This window comes from Pholcus phalangioides, unplaced genomic scaffold, assembly GCF_987345545.1.
Source record: "Pholcus phalangioides strain wild (caught in Gottingen) unplaced genomic scaffold, Ppha-v1.0 ptg000018l_1, whole genome shotgun sequence".
Lineage (NCBI taxonomy): Eukaryota > Metazoa > Arthropoda > Arachnida > Araneae > Pholcidae > Pholcus > Pholcus phalangioides.
The window spans coordinates 11,184,929-11,202,970 of NW_028301611.1; the positions used below are offsets into that span (position 1 = coordinate 11,184,929).

At 34.3% G+C, this 18,042-nt stretch overlaps 1 protein-coding gene across 5 annotated transcripts in view; it reads right to left on the bottom strand.

The window, feature by feature from the left end:
- LOC149071729 (potassium voltage-gated channel protein Shaker-like) overlaps positions 1 to 18,042 on the bottom strand; it is a 432,235-nt gene that overhangs the window by 271,496 nt on the left and 142,697 nt on the right. The window contains exon 1 of one of the 5 annotated variants that reach the window (XM_089248043.1): positions 11,953 to 13,198. The exons of the other annotated variants lie outside the window; for them this stretch is intronic. Coding sequence (XP_089104169.1) covers positions 11,953 to 11,996 — 44 coding nt within the window. The 5' untranslated portion in view covers positions 11,997 to 13,198. Of the gene's footprint in view, positions 1 to 11,952; positions 13,199 to 18,042 lie in introns of those variants that run through there. 5 annotated transcript variants of the gene reach the window in all.

Genomic DNA, 18,042 nt, shown 5'->3' on the forward strand with positions numbered 1-18,042 from the left:
GAGTTGTTCGAACTAAAATGAGCGACCACGTCAACGCTAAACGCCATGCTCCATTCATTTGTCCATGCTGCAATCCTGTTTAAGTTGGTCTGGAGCAACTCCCTATCGTTTTGATTCCCGATTACCCCCATTAGCTTCACATCATCTGCGAATTTTCTAGTAATCCCATCGATACCCTGATCGAGTTTATCGATAAAAAGTGAAAAAAGTATGGGGCCAAGGGCACTTCCTTGAGGAACTCCACTTGTGACGTCTATCCAACCAGAGAATTCCCCGTTCACCATAACTCGTTGCGACCTATCTCTTAACCACGATTCTATCCAAATTAGCAAGTTGCCCCCAATTCCAATCTCGTCTAAACGCTTCAAGAGTTTACCATGTTAGACACGATCGAATGCCTTCTGTAAATCAAGATAAACAACATCGGCATTTTTTTTACCTTACCCAAAGCCTTAGTCACGTGACCATAGGAGCAAAGTAGGTTGGTCACACACGACTTCCCCTTGCTGAACCCATGCTGATTTTCCAAAAATACATTATTCTCATCTATCCACTTCACCAGAAGTCTTTTGACAACAACTTCCAAATTTTTTTGGAGAGGGAACACGTCAACACGGACTCAAGTTTAACCTACGTATCAGCTGATATGAAGTTCTCGATTGATTTGTTGATTGATCTTTCTAGTCTCCTTCAACCACTAGTCCGCAGAGGGTGTCGGTCCGTCCAAAAAAATTATCACAATCTAAAAATGACTACTAATATAATTCTAGATTTGAATTGAAATAATGTCTGTAAATTTATTATCGTCAGATAATAAATTGTCTTGGTGACTAGGAGGGTGAGTTGGGTACACGCTTCAATTCCTTTATTTTAGATTACGTCATAGCCACTGCGATTGAAATGAAGAAGTGATTGCAGGTCCAACCGCAGGAGTGATTTTCCATGATTCCGAATTGTAACAAAATCCCTCATAATTATTTCGACTTTAAAATTCATCTCTGTCCCCACGGGGACATGAACTCCTGTCTCTCGCATGCCGGACGAGTGACCTACCAACTAAGCTTGGAAACAGAGAGACCAATTCTCCCTTGGAGCTCGTGTATATATATATATATACACGCTTCTGATTAATATATATGTGTGTGTGTGTTGAAAGGCTCCGTACATGGACGGCGACAATAATCAACTAATAGCTCGTGAATAAGAGATAAATTTTCTTCCTTGTAATTATCACCTCCAAAAATATAACAAGTCTTTCGAGGACTCAATTCGAGGTATTAACAAGTGGACAGGACATTTCTACGCAGATGTCGCCATCTGGTGGCCTATGTCATTCACGAGCTATTATTTGACTTCCTCAGCCGTCTACGTACGGAGCATTTCAACATATAAATATAAGCTTCAAGGGAGAAATATTCTATCCGTTTCCATAGCTTACTTGGTAGAACACTCGTCCGGCAAACGAGTGACCAGGGTTCGAGTCGCTTATAAACAAACAATACACTCTTAGCTGCATTATAGAAATTTAGCGAATCGTGATTGGCCGTAATGAGTGATGGACCATTACGTCACTCAGTCAAATATTTGCTGGTGGCGTTGGACAATAGATATACTTAATTGTGCTTGATCCCGACATCCCAGTTGGTGCAATGGTTAGACCACAGGACACACGTATCGAAGGTATTGTGTTCGATTCCCCCTTTAGCGTTTTTTCCCATCTTTGCTGTTATTGATTTACCAAAAAATGTTTTTACTTATTATTATTTTTTTGATTTGATCAAATGCAGTTCAGATGCATCAAGATGACAGTAATGACGGCTCGCAAAGTGAGTGCCCAGTGAAGCTGGGCCCTGCTACCATTTATGCATTCACTAAAAAATGCTTTCATTTTTTGGTTATATAATTGAACTTCGAAATTCAGTTTCACAAAAAACTCCACACCCCGTGACGTTCTTTTGTTATCTTCCTTGCTGGTAGTAACCAATCACAGGCGTGAAAAAATCTCTTGTGTTACTAAGAATGTAGGGACTGCAATTACGCGTTCGGGTCTCCGTGGGAAGGAGACAGAGATGAATTTTCTTACTTTTGATCATTATCTCTAAAAATATAACCAGTCTTTAGAGGTATGACGTATTAACAAGTGGAGAGGACATTTCTACATGCATGTTGTTCTAACTCCCACTGCAAAACAATTCGATGAAGAACAAAGTAGGCCCAACATCAGAGTTGGGGGATTTTATCTTACTCAAATATCAGGGAAAAAAATACCAAGGTCAGATTACCGAAATTTTTGATGATTAGATTATCGTGTAAAAAGTCTTATTATCATGTAATATGATAACGATTATGATTATCGCGTAATGTGATAACGATTCTGATGATCACGTAATGTGATAACGATTCTGATGATCACGTAATGTGATAACGATTATGATTATCACGTAATGTGATAACGATTCTGATGATCATGTAATGTGATAACGATTATGATTATCTTGTAATATGATAACGATTATGATTATCATGTAAATGGAAGTCGGAGCTGAAAGATGGGGTTTGGTATTGATCTGACTCTCTCTCTCTCTCTCTCGCTGTAATGAGAAAGATAAACCCTCCGAAATAAAATTAATTAAACAGGCATGTTTGATTAGGCAGATTCATATTGTACACATAAAAGGATAATTTCCCATAAATATGCATAATAATAATAAAAAAAATGTATTTATATATTTTTTTCATTTACCCCGAATTATTTTCAGCGCCTGAGATGGAAACACGCTTCGGTAGGCGAAAAAAACAAGATAATAGAGTAGAACCCAAGTCACACTCTCTACCTGACCGGGGAGTACTCTTGCGCACAACTTTGCATTTATTTTTCCTATCATAACAAGTTCCAAATCAATTATCCTCACACAAAAGCACTGAGGAAAACGTCTTTCTAGTGGTGCGAATTTCACTAAAAAATGTTAATTTATAAGGAAGATAATACAGAAAATATCCAAAATTTGTACACAAGTTACTCCCGTTTCACGACATTATTTCCATTTTTGCATTTATCTCCGTTTATTATTTCTGTATTGTTTCTTGTATCGCTTATTGTGCTGTATTGTTCGTGTTGCGTCGCGCATGGTGCTGTGTTGCGTATTGTGGTATAATTCGTATTGTGGCGCATTACGTATTGTGCTGTATTGTTCGTGTTGCGTCGTGTATTGTGCTATATTACGCATTGTGGTAGATTGTGGATTGCGTGTTGTACTGTATTACTTCTTGTGGTGCCTCGTATATATTGTGCTGCTTTGTCGATTGCACTATATAGCGTATCGAAATCGGAAGTGGGGAAACTAGCAATTAGGTGACGATTTTGTAGGCTTCCACTACGCATTTTCGCGTGACAACATAAAGCAGATCTGACTGGTAGGGAGATTTACTGGAGGAGGTGGGGGGGGGGGTTGGATGCCGAAGGAGCCAGGGGACAAAGCCCCCTTTCCTCCCTTCCCACACACACACACACACATAATTTATAAATAAAAATTACTGATTGTCAGAAAAATATTTTTTGAAGAATTTGTATAATGAACAAGCAATCTTCTTTATCGGTATCTGAATAATCTCTAATGTTTTTGACGGTCTAGACTGGATTTGAAGTAGAGAAACTGTAAGTTTGGTTCAGACCATTAGATAACAGAGATTCATTAATGGATTTAAGTGATCGATGATCCGACGCTTTTCACCGACATCTGCGAGATGATTGGATTATAAGGGAGGAGACATTCGCTTAATTCAATTAGTTTTTTTTGGTTTTCTTTTATGAGATTCGGAAGAAAAATCTATTCGTTTCTCGATTCAGGAGCCCGATTTGGATTGTCAATTAAAGAAATTGATCCGTGAATTGATCGGAATTTCTCTTCAATAAAGAATGTTTACTTTTTCAAGGGAACAGACACACGTGACATTGAAATGAAAAAATGTCTTATTACAGTATATTTCTTGCTAAAAATGCTTTTTAACGACATTTCAGTATCAGTAAGATAACAATTTCAGTTCTCTTAATTTAAAAAAAAAAAATGTGTTTCAAAACAAGCTTGGCGCTTTATTTAGACACCAAAATGCGCCAAACTGGAACAGTAATTTTTTGTCCCCCTGCGTCTCAAATTACATTGAAAGGCATCAATTTTTTTTATTTACTTTGCTCTGTAGGCATATAGCCTATCAGTGAATTGTAGCATCCATTTCACTGCGATTTTTTCATGATTATTTTGGCTAGAAAAGTTGAAATGATGAAAAATTTGCAAATTTATGTCCCAAAAACATATATATATATATTCATACATATATATTTTGTTAATGGTTTCTCATAATACGAAATCCACGCGCCTTCCCCTTCCTCCCCCCATCCTGCAGTAGGGCTCCTACTGTTGGTATTCTGTGGTTCCGAACTTCGTGGCACAAATTTCAGCTGACCTTCCCCTTAAAAAGTCTTGTCGCAGAAGCAACAGGACCACAGAGGTATTATTATACATTCATTACACTTCATGCATAGTTAGAAAAATTGATGGCAGATGGCAGCACGACACATAACAAACATTACACAGAAACAAAGCTCCCGGAAGGTTCACTGCTCACACGCACGCAGACACACTCCAACATATACCATAATAAAGTATAACATATACCATTTCGTTAGAAGTTCCGCAGGGGATTATGCACGAGCCTCGCCTTCTTGTAGGGGGTCATGCGAGGACCTCAGTTGCATAGGGTTTCCACGATAAGATCTGGCACAATGATTTATGATAATAAATATATATATTTAGGGCAGAGACCTACGAATGGGGGGAATAGGATTACCGTGCCCCCCCCCCACTCTTCCCAAGCCGACCAAAAATTAAAATATCGAAAGAAAGTACCTTTTACGTGCTATTTTAACCGATTTCTGTTAATTTTAACGCTTTTTAAATGGTTGTAACTTAAAATTTATTGGGAAAACAATTTCTGCAACCCCCAAGCCTTCTGTTCCCCCTTCAAAATTTGTTCCTGTGTACGCCCCGATCAAGAGGTGGTGCCTAAGTTCTCTATCATCTTGCACTGGGGGCTATGAGACTTTTCAGATAGCAGTAGTGACAAAAAATTTTTTGGATATTCAAAAATTCGTGTAGAATAGCTTCATTATCACCAAGGGTTCTGCTGGATAGCCTAATAACTATCAAACGCTCTACGAGAAACTCCTGACCTAGAGAGCGAGGGATCAGGTAAACGAGCTACTAAAAGAATCAAATTCGAAGCATGTAAACATGATAGTGACCTAGAGCATAGTCTCCCAAACTTTTTGTTTCATCTCCCCCTTCTTCAGAATTTTTTTCCCCTCATTGCCCCCAACTCAAGTAAGCCATAGGATCCTATGATAAATCAGTAGGTTCTATCACCCCTTGGACCATTCCATCGCCCACCAGGGGGCGATATTGCCCACTTTGGGAAACACTGAGCGCGTGGAAATAAGAGTGAAATAAAGAGTGTGTAAGAGCACGAGTGACCGAAATAATGACCTAAAGAGCAATGGAACCAGCTCATTGGGTGACAAAAAAAGTGACTCAGACACAGAGGTGTGGGATAAGCTGGCTTAATTATCCTAGGGTGAAATATTTTAAGAATGAGTGATAATTAACATTCGACACAACCATAAATCTTCAGATACTAATTTCTAAGATAAGCCGAAAAATTGTAGAAATTGTTTATCACATTTCACATTGAATCACATGCTCCCGATTATTTATATTAGAACACAAAATTTCAAATAAAATTATTAAACTTCAAATATTTTACGAAATAATTTCCATAGACCTTAAAAACTAACCAAAATAGGAGATATGTAAATTTATTCAGAAATAATCAAGAAATAATAATTTCCCAATTTTTTCACAGATATTAATATTTTTTGAATATTAATTCTTGAAATACATATATTTCCTGAGTTAAACCACATTACAAGTATAGTTTCTTTTAATATACGTAAAGAAATGAAACGGTCCATCATAGTTTTCTGTTTTATGTTCGAATTCATTTTTCTGAAATACATCTTAATAATATATCATCCGCCGTTATCATCATTCTTTCAACATCGTAAAGTCCATATAACTCATGTTAAACTACGGAAAAGAGAAGAAATGTACATAAATCGAGATTTATCGGAGAAGATTCCATTTCTTTTTTAGGATTTCAACAACTTCTTTTACGAGTAGATATAACATTTTTCCTGTTAAATATATTCCGGTTGCGGGTATTGAAATATTTTCCGTGATCTTCATTTCCTAAAAGTTTAACTTTTTCTCCTTCGAATGTAAAAATGGCATTTATTACAGTTTGAATGAAGATGAAATGAGTAAAATTGATATAAAAATGTCTGAAGAATATAATCGTAGTTGATTTTTCATTGAAAAATATCAAAGTTTCACGGTAGTGAAAAATAATTGGGGAAAACGAAACTGTCAAAACAATTTTCGGTTCTTTGATTTCATTTTTATTTCAGATTTTCTTGTTTTTGAATTTTCTCAAAAATCAATTTTTGTTACAGGGTTTTGTGGAATGTTTCCATGTAAATTTTTCTTGAATAAAAAGAAAACGAAATTGGGTTTTAATGTTCTTTAAAGACATTATTTTGGTTCTTGATTTCAAATCATGAAATGCGATTCTGCTACGCAATTGATTTGTGAAATGAATGATACCTTATGAAATCAATCGCAATATTTATAAATAATTATTCCGTTTTATGTTCCAACTGATTCCTGGAATATGTATATATTTAAAGTGTACTATCATCATTATTTCAACATCGTAAAGTTCATATTATTGAAATTATCTACGAATAAACTATATTAAATAAGGAGAAAAAATATATATAAAATCGAGATTTATATCGGAGATTACATTTTAGTGTTTCAACAACTTATTTTATAAATAGATAAATTTTTTCCTATTAAATATATATTCCAATTTCTGCCATTGGAATGTTTTTTGATCTTCACTTTCTCATTCTATTTTTTCCGGAAAAGGAGATTTATTATGGCTTGAATAAAGAAATACACAAAATATATAAAAACATCCGAAGAATATAATTTCATTTGTAATTTTTTGCCGTAATACTAAAGTTTCGTGTTACTCAGAAAAAAACTGAAGAAAACGAAAGTTTCCCAATTTTCGGTTCTTTGATCTCATTTTTACTTTGGATTTTGTTGTTTTTGAATTTTCTCAAAAATCAATTGTTTTATAGGTTTTTTTGTGGAAATTCTTCCAATGTGTTTCCTGAATAAAAAAGAAAGAAACAGAATTTTAATATCTTTTACAGACATTGTTTTGATTCTTGAAAAAACGATTCTGCTACGAATTTGATTTGTGGTAGATTTTATGAAAGGAATTATATCTTACAAAATCAAACGCAATATTTATAAATAATTAGTTTTTGCATTTATATTCTGATTTATGTTCGAAATGATTTCTGAAATATATTTTCAAATATATCAACCACCGTTATCAACATTCTTTCAACATCGTTAAGTCCATATAGATCATGTTAAAAAAAAAGGAGGAAGAAATAATCGAGAATTATAGGCAAAAAATCCACCATTTTGGATTTTTTACGGGATACCCTGCAAATACATAACATTTTTCCTGTTAAAAATATTCCTTTTTCGAACATTGAAACACGTTTTTATGATCTTCACTTTCTCGTAAGTTGAATTTTTCTTCCATATGTACAAATGAGATTTATTATAGCTTGAGTGAAGAAGAAATACATGAAATATACAAAAATATCTGGAGAATGTGTAATCTCATTTGTAGCTGATTTTCTGACGAAATAAAATAGAATTTCGTGTTACTCAAAAAATTTCTGAAGAAAATTAAAGTTTTTTTTATAATAATTTTCGGTTCTTTGATCTCACTATTGTTTCAGAATATGTTTCTTTTGAATTTCTTTTCAAACATAAATTGTTTATAGGGTTTTGTGGAATTTTTTAATGTAACTTTTTTTTCAAATAAAATAAAATAAATTGGATTTTAATATCTTCGAAGACACTGTTTAGGTTCTTCATTTCAAATCAGGAAATACGATTCTGCCACGCATTTGATTTTATGAAGGGAACGATATTTTATACAATCGAACGCAATGTTTATAAATAATTAGTTTTTGTATTCAGATTGTTTCCACGTTTGAACTAATTTTTGAAATATATTTATAAAATGCATAATCCACCGTTATCATCATTCTTTCAACATAGTAAGATCCATATAACTGATGTAAAACTACAAAAAAAAGAAACAAAATATATAGGTATATAATCGAGATTTATCAATGAAGATTAAATTGTTTTGGGATTTCAACAACTGATTCTGCAAATAGATACAATTTTTCCTGTTCAATATATTTTCTCTTTCAGACATTGAAATATTTTTATGATGTTCATTTTCTCATAAGATTCATTTTCCCGAATGTACGAACGAGATTTACTATAGTTTGAATAACGAAAATATCAAAATAATTTTATCTCATTTGTAGTTTATTTGCCCCAAAAACAAATAAAGTTTCACATTTCTCAATGAAAAAAATAAAAAAAATGAGGGAAATGGAAAGTTTCACAATAATTTTTGGTTATTTGATCTCATTTTGACTTCAGAATATGTTGTTCTAGAATTTTCTCAGAAATCAATTGTTTCATAGGGTACTATGGAATGTTTCCATGTAATTTTTCATGAATTAGATTTTTAATATTTTTAGAAACATTGTTTTGGTTTTGGATTTCTAAACATGAAATATACGATTCTGATACGCGTTTGAATTTTCTATGATCGGAATGATATCTTAAATGATCGAACTCAATCTTTATAAATAATTAATTTTTTCAAATAGATTTTGCTTTATGTTTGAACTCATTTCTGATACATATTTTTAAAATATATCGTCCGCCGTTATCATCATTCTTTCAACATGGTAAAGTCCATACAACTTATGTTAAACTATAAAAAAATAGAATAAATATACATAAACCAAATTTATTTGCGAAAATTCCTCTTTTTTTTAGAATTTCAAAAACTGGTGCTACAAATAGATAATATTTCGCACGGTTGAAAATATTCTTTTTTCGAACATTGAAATATTTCCATGATCTTCACTTTCTCTTAGGTTTTTTTTTTTGTTTTATTTCCGAAGATGCAAATGAGATTCATTATAATTTGAATAAAGAAGAAATACGCCAAATACACAAAAATATTTGAAGAATACAATTTTATTCGTAGTTTATATGTTTTCACCGAAAAAAAATAAATAAAGTTTCATGTTACTGGAAAAAAAATTCAAGAAAAAGGAAGTTTCAGTCATTTTCGGCTGTTTGATCTCATTTTTATTTCAGAATATGTTATTTTTGAATTTTTTTTTTCAAAAACCAATTCCTTTATAGCGTTTTGCGGAACTTTTCAACGTTATGTTTTCCAAATAAAAGGAAAAGAAATTGGATTTTAATATCTTTAAAAAGAAATTATTTTGGTTTTCATGATTTCAAATCATGAAATACGATTCAGCTAAGCATTTATAAAATGATTTTATAAAGGGAATGATACATTATAAAATCGAATGCAATATTTATAAATAAATAATTTTCGAATTTCGATTGCATTTTTTATGTTCCACCTGATTTCTTATATATATATCATCCACCGTTATCATCACACTTTTGAAACACATTGTAAAGTCCGTATATCTCATGTTAAAATTAAAAAAAAGATGAAATGTTCATATATTTATCGATTTATATATGTATATAAATCGAGATTTATAGTTGAATATTAATTTTTTTGGTATTCGACAACTTGTTCTACAAATAGATAACATTTTCCCCATTGAAAATACTATTTTTCCGGACATTGAAATATTTTCCTGATCTTTACTTCCTCATGGGTTTCATTTTCCTTCCGAATGTACAAATGCTTGAATAAAGAAGAGATGTGTAAAATTACTCAAACGTATCTGAGGAATATGATCTCATTTGCAGTTTATTTTCCCCCGAAAACAAATAGTTTCATATTTCTCAAAAAGTTTGCAGAATTTCATAATAATTTTCCGTTCTTTGATCTCATTTTTATTTCGGAATATATTGTTTTAAAATTTTCTAAAAAAATCAGTCTTTTTATAGGTTTTCTCGCGGATTTTTTTATCCAATGTAATGTTTTCTACACCAAAAGAAAAAAAAAAACGTTGATTTTTAATACCTTTAAAGACATTGTGTTTTGGTTCTTCATTTCGAAACAAGAAATACGATTCCGCTAAGCATTTGATTTGTGATAGGTTTTATATATGAAGGAAATGATATTTTATATACAAGAGAACGCAATGTTTACAATACCAATACAAATAATTAGTTATTATATTAGTTAAATAATAATTTAATTGATTTTGTTTCGGACGTGCTCAGATTAAAATTTCAGGAATTACTTCACTATAATGTTAAAAATAATCTGATTACAGTTAAAAAATGTTCTGACTAAAATTTAAAGAATATTCTGACTAAAATTTAAAGAATATTCTGACTAAAATTTAAAGAATATTCTGACTAAAATTTAAAGAATATTCTGACTAAAATTTAAAGAATATTCTGACTAAAATTTAAAGAATATTCTGACTAAAATTTAAAGAATATTCTGACTAAAATTTCGAGAATGTTCTGACTAAAATGTAAATAATATTCTGACCAAGATGTAAAAGATGTAAATAATATTCTGACCAAGATGTAAAAGATGTAAATAATATTCTGACCAAGATGTAAAACATATTCTGACTGAAATTTAAAGAATATTCTGACTAAAATGTAAAACATATTCGGACTAAAATTTAAAGAATATTCTGATTAAAATGTAAAAAATATTCTGAAATTTCAAAAATAATCTGACTAAAATTTTGAGAATTTTCTAACTATACATTTGTTCATATCCTGATTAAAATGTCAAAAATATTCTGATTATATTTGAAGGAAAATTCCCCATTACTATTTCAAGAAAAATCGAATTTGAATTTCGAAAAATGCAGAAAAAAAAATCGATTAAAATTATCAATACGATACAATAATATCATCTTTCTATTCAGAGCATTGATAATTACCAGTTAATAAATCATCGTGATAATCATGAACATTATTGAAGTTATGGGAAATTTAAGAGTTTGTTATAAAAAATAATAATGCATAATATATGTAATAACTGAGTAATGTTTGTATATTTTTCAACATTTATATATAGTTTTTAGTTTTTATAATTCCATTTTTAATTTGGTTGCTGTATTTTAGACATATTCTGACCATATTCATCCATATTTGTTATGGGCATCTTTCCCTCACCCACCTCGTTGGACATTTCTCCTGTTCTGGCCTTGTATTTCCATTTGTATAACATGTGCTTTTACTACAGAGGATATACAGTCAAATCCCGTTATAACGAGCTCCAAGAGACCGGGGGAAATCAATTCGTTATAAAGGAATTCCAGGTTTTTGCATTGTTCCTATGTGAAATTTTTTGAGGGATTAGAAAAGTGTTCGTTGAAACGAGACTTAATTGCTATAACGGGATTCGACGGTATTACGTTTGTATTAAGAATGTCTTGATAGTTAAAATAGAATATTCCAGAAAAAAGTATATAAGTAATCATCTTCTAATGAGGATCATAACCAAAAACGTCAAAATTTCCACTTATTTTGATTTTCACCAAAAATAATTTCAATTAAATTAATGAATAAACGTTTTCAATTTTGAAGTAAATGTGAAAAAATTGAGAAAAATATTATTTTTACAAATGCAAATACAAATACAGAGCCCACAAAAGGGAGGAGGGGGGAGGGGGGCTGAAAAATTATGCCCATGAAAAAAGTGAGTTTTCAGTCAGATAGTAACTACTGAATTACACATGGAATGCAGACTTACCTAATAAAGTATTCGGCCAATGCATATTCGGTGACTGCCAGCATCTTGTATGGTGATTTCTGAACGATTCGAGATGATTGTTGTAACAGCGAGCGATTCAGATGCTGAGCGTAACCTCTCTTGAACGGGTACTACTTTTTCCCACCTCCTTCCTACGTACACATTAACGACTTGATGCGTATATTTCCATATTGGGGTTTAACATGGATTCTGAGCCACCGATACTTTGGTTAAATCCCTGCTACTTACGCGGAAATATATATATATATGATCTGCGGCAATATACAAATCAGCTATCGTATCGCTCTGGACATCACAAAACTACACAAACTGTTCTTGCACGGGCACGTATCCATAGTTTCGGTGTGATGTGTCCCTTGATATCCGTAGATTATGCGCAAATGTATATCCCAATCCATAGCAGTAATTTCCGTTTTGTTCATGTATATTATCCTGCACAGACCAACACAATTACGATGACGGAACTAAAACTTAGCCATTCCTAGGTGTTTTTTTGCTATTTTCGGTTCCACATTTTGTAAAAATCCGCTATATTTGATGAATTCCAAGGATACTCTATTTTCAACAATTTTTTTTCAACTGAATTGTAGTTAGAGGTGAATATTGAACAAGTCACAGTCGTTCTTATTCACTGAAATATTTAAGCACTGCGTGGTTTATGTTTCATAAGTAAACTTCAAGGCAAATTTTCGATATCCCCCGTGTCCTTTGTGTCCTTCCGGATTCACGTAGAACGATCCGATTCGACATATCCGTAGCGATTCCCATACGGGCCGGGTGAAAACTAAACCATCCTGGAGAATCGGGGAAATATCACACAGGTACACACTTTCTGCTAACATCCATTATCAACAATCCAAATAAAAGAAACGGGGAAATAACACGAAGCTGTCCCGATGGGCCTGAATAACAATAACACGTCCCATGTCCCAGAATGTTCCTTGCCGAGATGGGAAACAATAGAAAAGAAACAATAAACTTTGAGTTGCATTTCTTTTTTTTCTATCACATAATGAAGGCGTCTCTTGCTATATTGGTGCTCCGTATCATTGGTGTCATAGACAGATCACTAGAGGGACCTCACTTGAGGTCCACGTGAACGATTCACTAAAAGAGAGTGAAAGGTAAAGAGAGAGAGAGAGAGAGAGAGAGCAACTAACATCAAATAGATAGAAAAGCGAAGCGATTGCTCCATCGCGGGTCGCCTGTTAGAGAATGAGAACCTTTGGAGCTTGGCGATTTCCCGCCATCCCGTTTTTCGCATCCCGGATAGGGATGCTGGATGATGCAGAGAGCCAGGGATGGCATTCTAGCAATAAAGGAGTCGGTGGGAAAAGGGACTTTTCCGAAAAGGAGGATCGCACGCAGGCGCGGTCCGTATCATCTAAACCAGAGGATGGAGAAGAGAGAGAGAGAGAGAGAGTCTCTCTCTCTCTCCCGATCCCAAAATATTTGTCTCCTTTTATCTGCAAAAGTGACTGAGGCAGGGACTCCCAGACACACAAAAAAAAAAAAATTCGCCCAAAATGGAATAGTTTTAGTAGTATTTTGGGTCCTTTTCTCGCTGGATGGCTGGTTGTCTCTCACTTTTCTACGAATTATTCAGGTTGTCCGGACGAGTGACGCTCGATAATGGTCGTTCTCGGTATTACAGGGGGGGGGGGCAGAAATGCTTAAACGGAGTGCAATAACTTTTGCGAGGAAAGCGGTTGATCCCGTTTTGGACGACGAAGAGATCCAACGGGAGAATTCTAAAATATGGGAGAGAGAGAGAGAACAGAATCTTGTGCAATCCCTTTTATGAATTTACAGCCGTATCGATGTAAATGTCGATGAAAATTCTCTGCCGGGGCGAATTCGTAATACACAACTCAAGATCCGTCCGCATTAATACACGGAGTTGGTATTAAACTATGTTCCGATGATAATAAACATGATAACGTATTAGTGATGCCGGCCTCATGGACTCATAACTGAATTTTATCGAATTCGATTCGAGCAGTTTAATATTTGTAGCAATTTTATAGCTATAAATACGAGTAAGTATGGGGTCATTGACTTAGTTTTGTTAGATATTAATATCAAAAGCATTGTAACAGTCCATAAACTCCTGAGAAACATTAGTTTGGCAGCCATTGACTGTTCGTTCTGTAGCAAAAATCAGAAGAAAAAACAAATTTGCACATTTTGTGGAAAAATCCGGAGAAATTTCGAACCTATCATCGACTCAGATGAGTCAGCACCTCCTAGAGATAGAAGACCTCTGCAGTCTGTTTATGACGTCAGTAAGTAATCCATTTTCCCTCAGAATATCCCGGGGAAAAAAATTCCCTGCTCGTGCCAGTATCATCGTTGTGAGGAAAAGAAATGATCGGGCTCAGAATTGGCGATTTCTATGCCCCCACATCCAATCACTATGCGGTATTTGTGAGCCAATCAGGAAGACTCTACGCCAAAATAAGAAGAAACGAAATAGGATGCTGTGTTTGAAAATGTGGCAAACTTGCTAGGTAGTCTTAATGACGTTTATGGCAAATACTGCAGAGGCCTTCTATCTCTAGGAGGTGCTGGATGAGTACGATATTATTCAGATATTTAAGCTTATTCTAAAAATTCTAAAGTATAATTTTTTGCGAGACGGTAGAGGGAGTCTCATTAATTTCTGCTAAAATCATGTTTTTATTTTACTTTACGTTCGGTTAAAAATTTAGCGTCTATTTTATTTTATTGATTAACTGATCGCATGAAATAATTTCGAACTTTAAATTGTGATGAAGTTAAATTTATTCATGTACAAGGTGATTATAAAACCGCTAATCCGAATACAGCAATTTTTTTAGGATATTTTAATGAGAGAGATTTATGAAATGAAAAAGTTCCATTTCCGACCACCAGGTAAAAAAAAGTGGCGCTTTTTATTGCATTTTACATTTTCTCTTGGTCTTTATAGCGTATACACCAAGTTTCAATCGAATACGTTTACCAGAACGGGCGCTATATAGGTCTGAGTGGTTTTAGTATACTGACACTTCTGAGACCAGTGCAGCAGTTGTCAGAATACTGACACTACTCCGACCTATACAGCTCCCGTTCTGGAAGATGTATTCCATTGAAACTAGGTATATACGCTATAAGGACCAAAAGAAAATGTAAAATGCAATAAAAAGCGCCACATTTTTAACTGATGGACGAAAACTGAACTATTTTTTTTCATTTCATAAATCTCTCTTCCATGGTCTCGTTAAGATATCCTAAAAAAATTGCTGAATTCAGATTAGCAGTTTTTGAGGAAAAACTACCCAGAGTAATTTTAATTATAATAACCTTGCACTTATTACAAATTCTGATTGAGAACGTGGAGAGTTCCACACATATTTGCCAATTATCAGCTCAGATCGATTCTGTAATTGCATATGAGAATCATGATCCTAGCCAATAAAATACAATGAGTTTTCTCTCAGTGTTCTTGAAGTTGATGCCCGAGTAATAAATATGACAGCAACATACCAGGTTTTTCCCTAGACCATACTATAAGTCTAAAGGGCTTTATCTCGAACAACCTAAAAATATAAGGTTCCCAGGTATTTTTTACGCGGACAATAACATCGTCCGTACCAGCAAGGACACGAAACAAGCATAATTCTGACAACATAAATACGCGTTAAGGCCACGCATAAAGTCAGAATACACATTCTGGCATGCAGAAATTCGCGAGAAATTCCGCAGAGGAACAAGTACGAAATGCATGTACAGTTAAGTAATAGCAGTAATTTGACTCGAGTCCATTTTGGCCAATCCATAAAGATGCCACAGTAAAAATTTCAATTTAATCAATACCAGATTTATATTTAATTGCATGGGAAGTTTGAATTTTGCCCCGCAATATCTGAAACGTTGGAGACCCCTGATGAAGATGGAATTCTTGAAAGCAACGACAAAATAAACGACAAAGTATTTCTTAGTGACCATGACACTGACTTACAATTTAAATTGTGATGGAGCAGGTGAAGGAAGGCAATCCCGAGTGGCTTGGTGGTAAGATGCTCGTCTACCACCGTGAAGGTTGCTATCAGGTCTCACATTTAAATCAGAGCAAGAATGCAGATAACAAAATATTTTCCGTAACGAGCTTGAGGAGACCACCGATAGACGGCGCCTCCATTTCCAATCGAACTCGTTAATGACAGTAAATAGCAGTATAGCGATACGGTTGGGTAAATAGGTGAAGAATGTGCAATTAAAATATTAATAAAACACTGAATAAGTTGATATAGTGAATCAAAACCATCATCCTTTAATGTTATCGTTAAAAAGTAGAATGAGGATCTGTTAGACCTAACGCGCATTTTTGAGGCCGAATTTTAACGCTTGCGCTGGGTTGAAAGTCTTTAGGTACGAGGAATTCAAATTTTCTCATTTACTGTAAAATACTTCTGACAGTTCAGACGCATGTTTCTTCATTTATCCAGAAATATCGAGGAAATATTCGTACCATATGCACAGTGAACCGATAATAGACTAAAAATTCCTCACGTTTGTGCATTCAACAAAATTTGGCAATATCCCCCAGAGATTTACAAAAATGTTGGCATTTATCCCTTTTCTTTTTCATATGAATGAAGTATGTAATCTCACGTACGGTATTCACACGCGTAGTCATACGGCATTAAGTAAATTATTATGAACATACGCGGCTGCCGTAGCGAATATGATCTCTACATGCCAGCAGTGAATTATGGCGTTCATATTCGCGTGCGATTTACGCCGGTCGTTTTACCGTCTAGTGGTGCGTTTCCTCCGCCGTGTTTTATGTTTATGGTCGTTAGCGTTTCCCCGAGATGTAACCGAAACCCCATGTTAGATGTGTATAGCTAGCGATAGCGATGTGGTGGGGGGGGGGGGGTTGTTGTGGAAAACTCTCGTAGATTACACAGAGACACCGCCTAACAAGAGCTTGTCAAGTTTTCTAAGTGAAAACGAAAAGTTTTAGCTCGTGTAATTCTAGGAGGATTAGATGCGTCTGAAGGGGGAAGTAACGTTAACGAAAGAAATTGCTGAGAATAAATTTCTCACAAGAAAAGTTGAGTGTTTCCGATAAAGAAACTAGAGGTAGAGCACAACGTCATTGCAAGAACAAGTAATATCCAGTTTACATAGGGACCTGGATAACTCGAAACCTCAAAAAGTATTAAGTATTATTGCACGTGTCGAGTTAAGCCGGGTTTTCCTAGCAGCAGCTTTTATAATAGCGCGTGAAAACGCTGATTGGTCAAAGAAAAAAAAACTGAATTTCAGGTTTTTAACCAATCAGCGTTTTCACGCTGCACACGGCGCAGAAATTCTACTCCTTGGAAATCCCGGTTTTAGCGAGATTTCATTTGATATAACCCTCTCAATTTTTAAACATTATTTTTGTCATGTACGTGTACTTATACAGGGTGTCCTGTAAGTGTTAATGCGGCCTTCACCAACCATACGTCGTAGCAAGGTTTTAGTTTAAAAAATGCTCAAAATGCTGTCAAAAATTACCCTATAGCAGTATTGAGAGTGAAAATATAGTGTAACAGAATTTTAAAAAAAATCTGAATTTTTATACGATCCCATTGACCTCTAACTTCCAATTAGAATGTTGTTGCCCTGTCTTTGATGAGACCAACAACAAAAAAAAGAAAATCCAAGTTTTCAAGTGAAACATTCGCTGAGATATTTGAATTTCAAAAATCGGAGAACAGTTGTGAAAGAACAGCAAAAACTAACGGTCAATGCTCGGTTTTGGAAATCAAATATATCAGTGAATATTGCTCTCTTGGAAACGTAGGTGTTTTATTGTTGGTCTCAGAAGATACAGGGCTACAACTTTCTAACTGGGTCTGGTGTTTGGGCACATGGGGATGGTATAAAAAGCAAACATTTTAATTTTAATAACTACACAACCCCTTGCAACATGAATGACTTATCTGAGTTCCACTAGCACCTCCTAGAGATAGAAGCCTCTGCAGTGCTTGCCATAAACGTCATTCTAGCAAGTTTGCCACATTTTGAAACAGAGCATCCTGTTTCGTTTCTTCT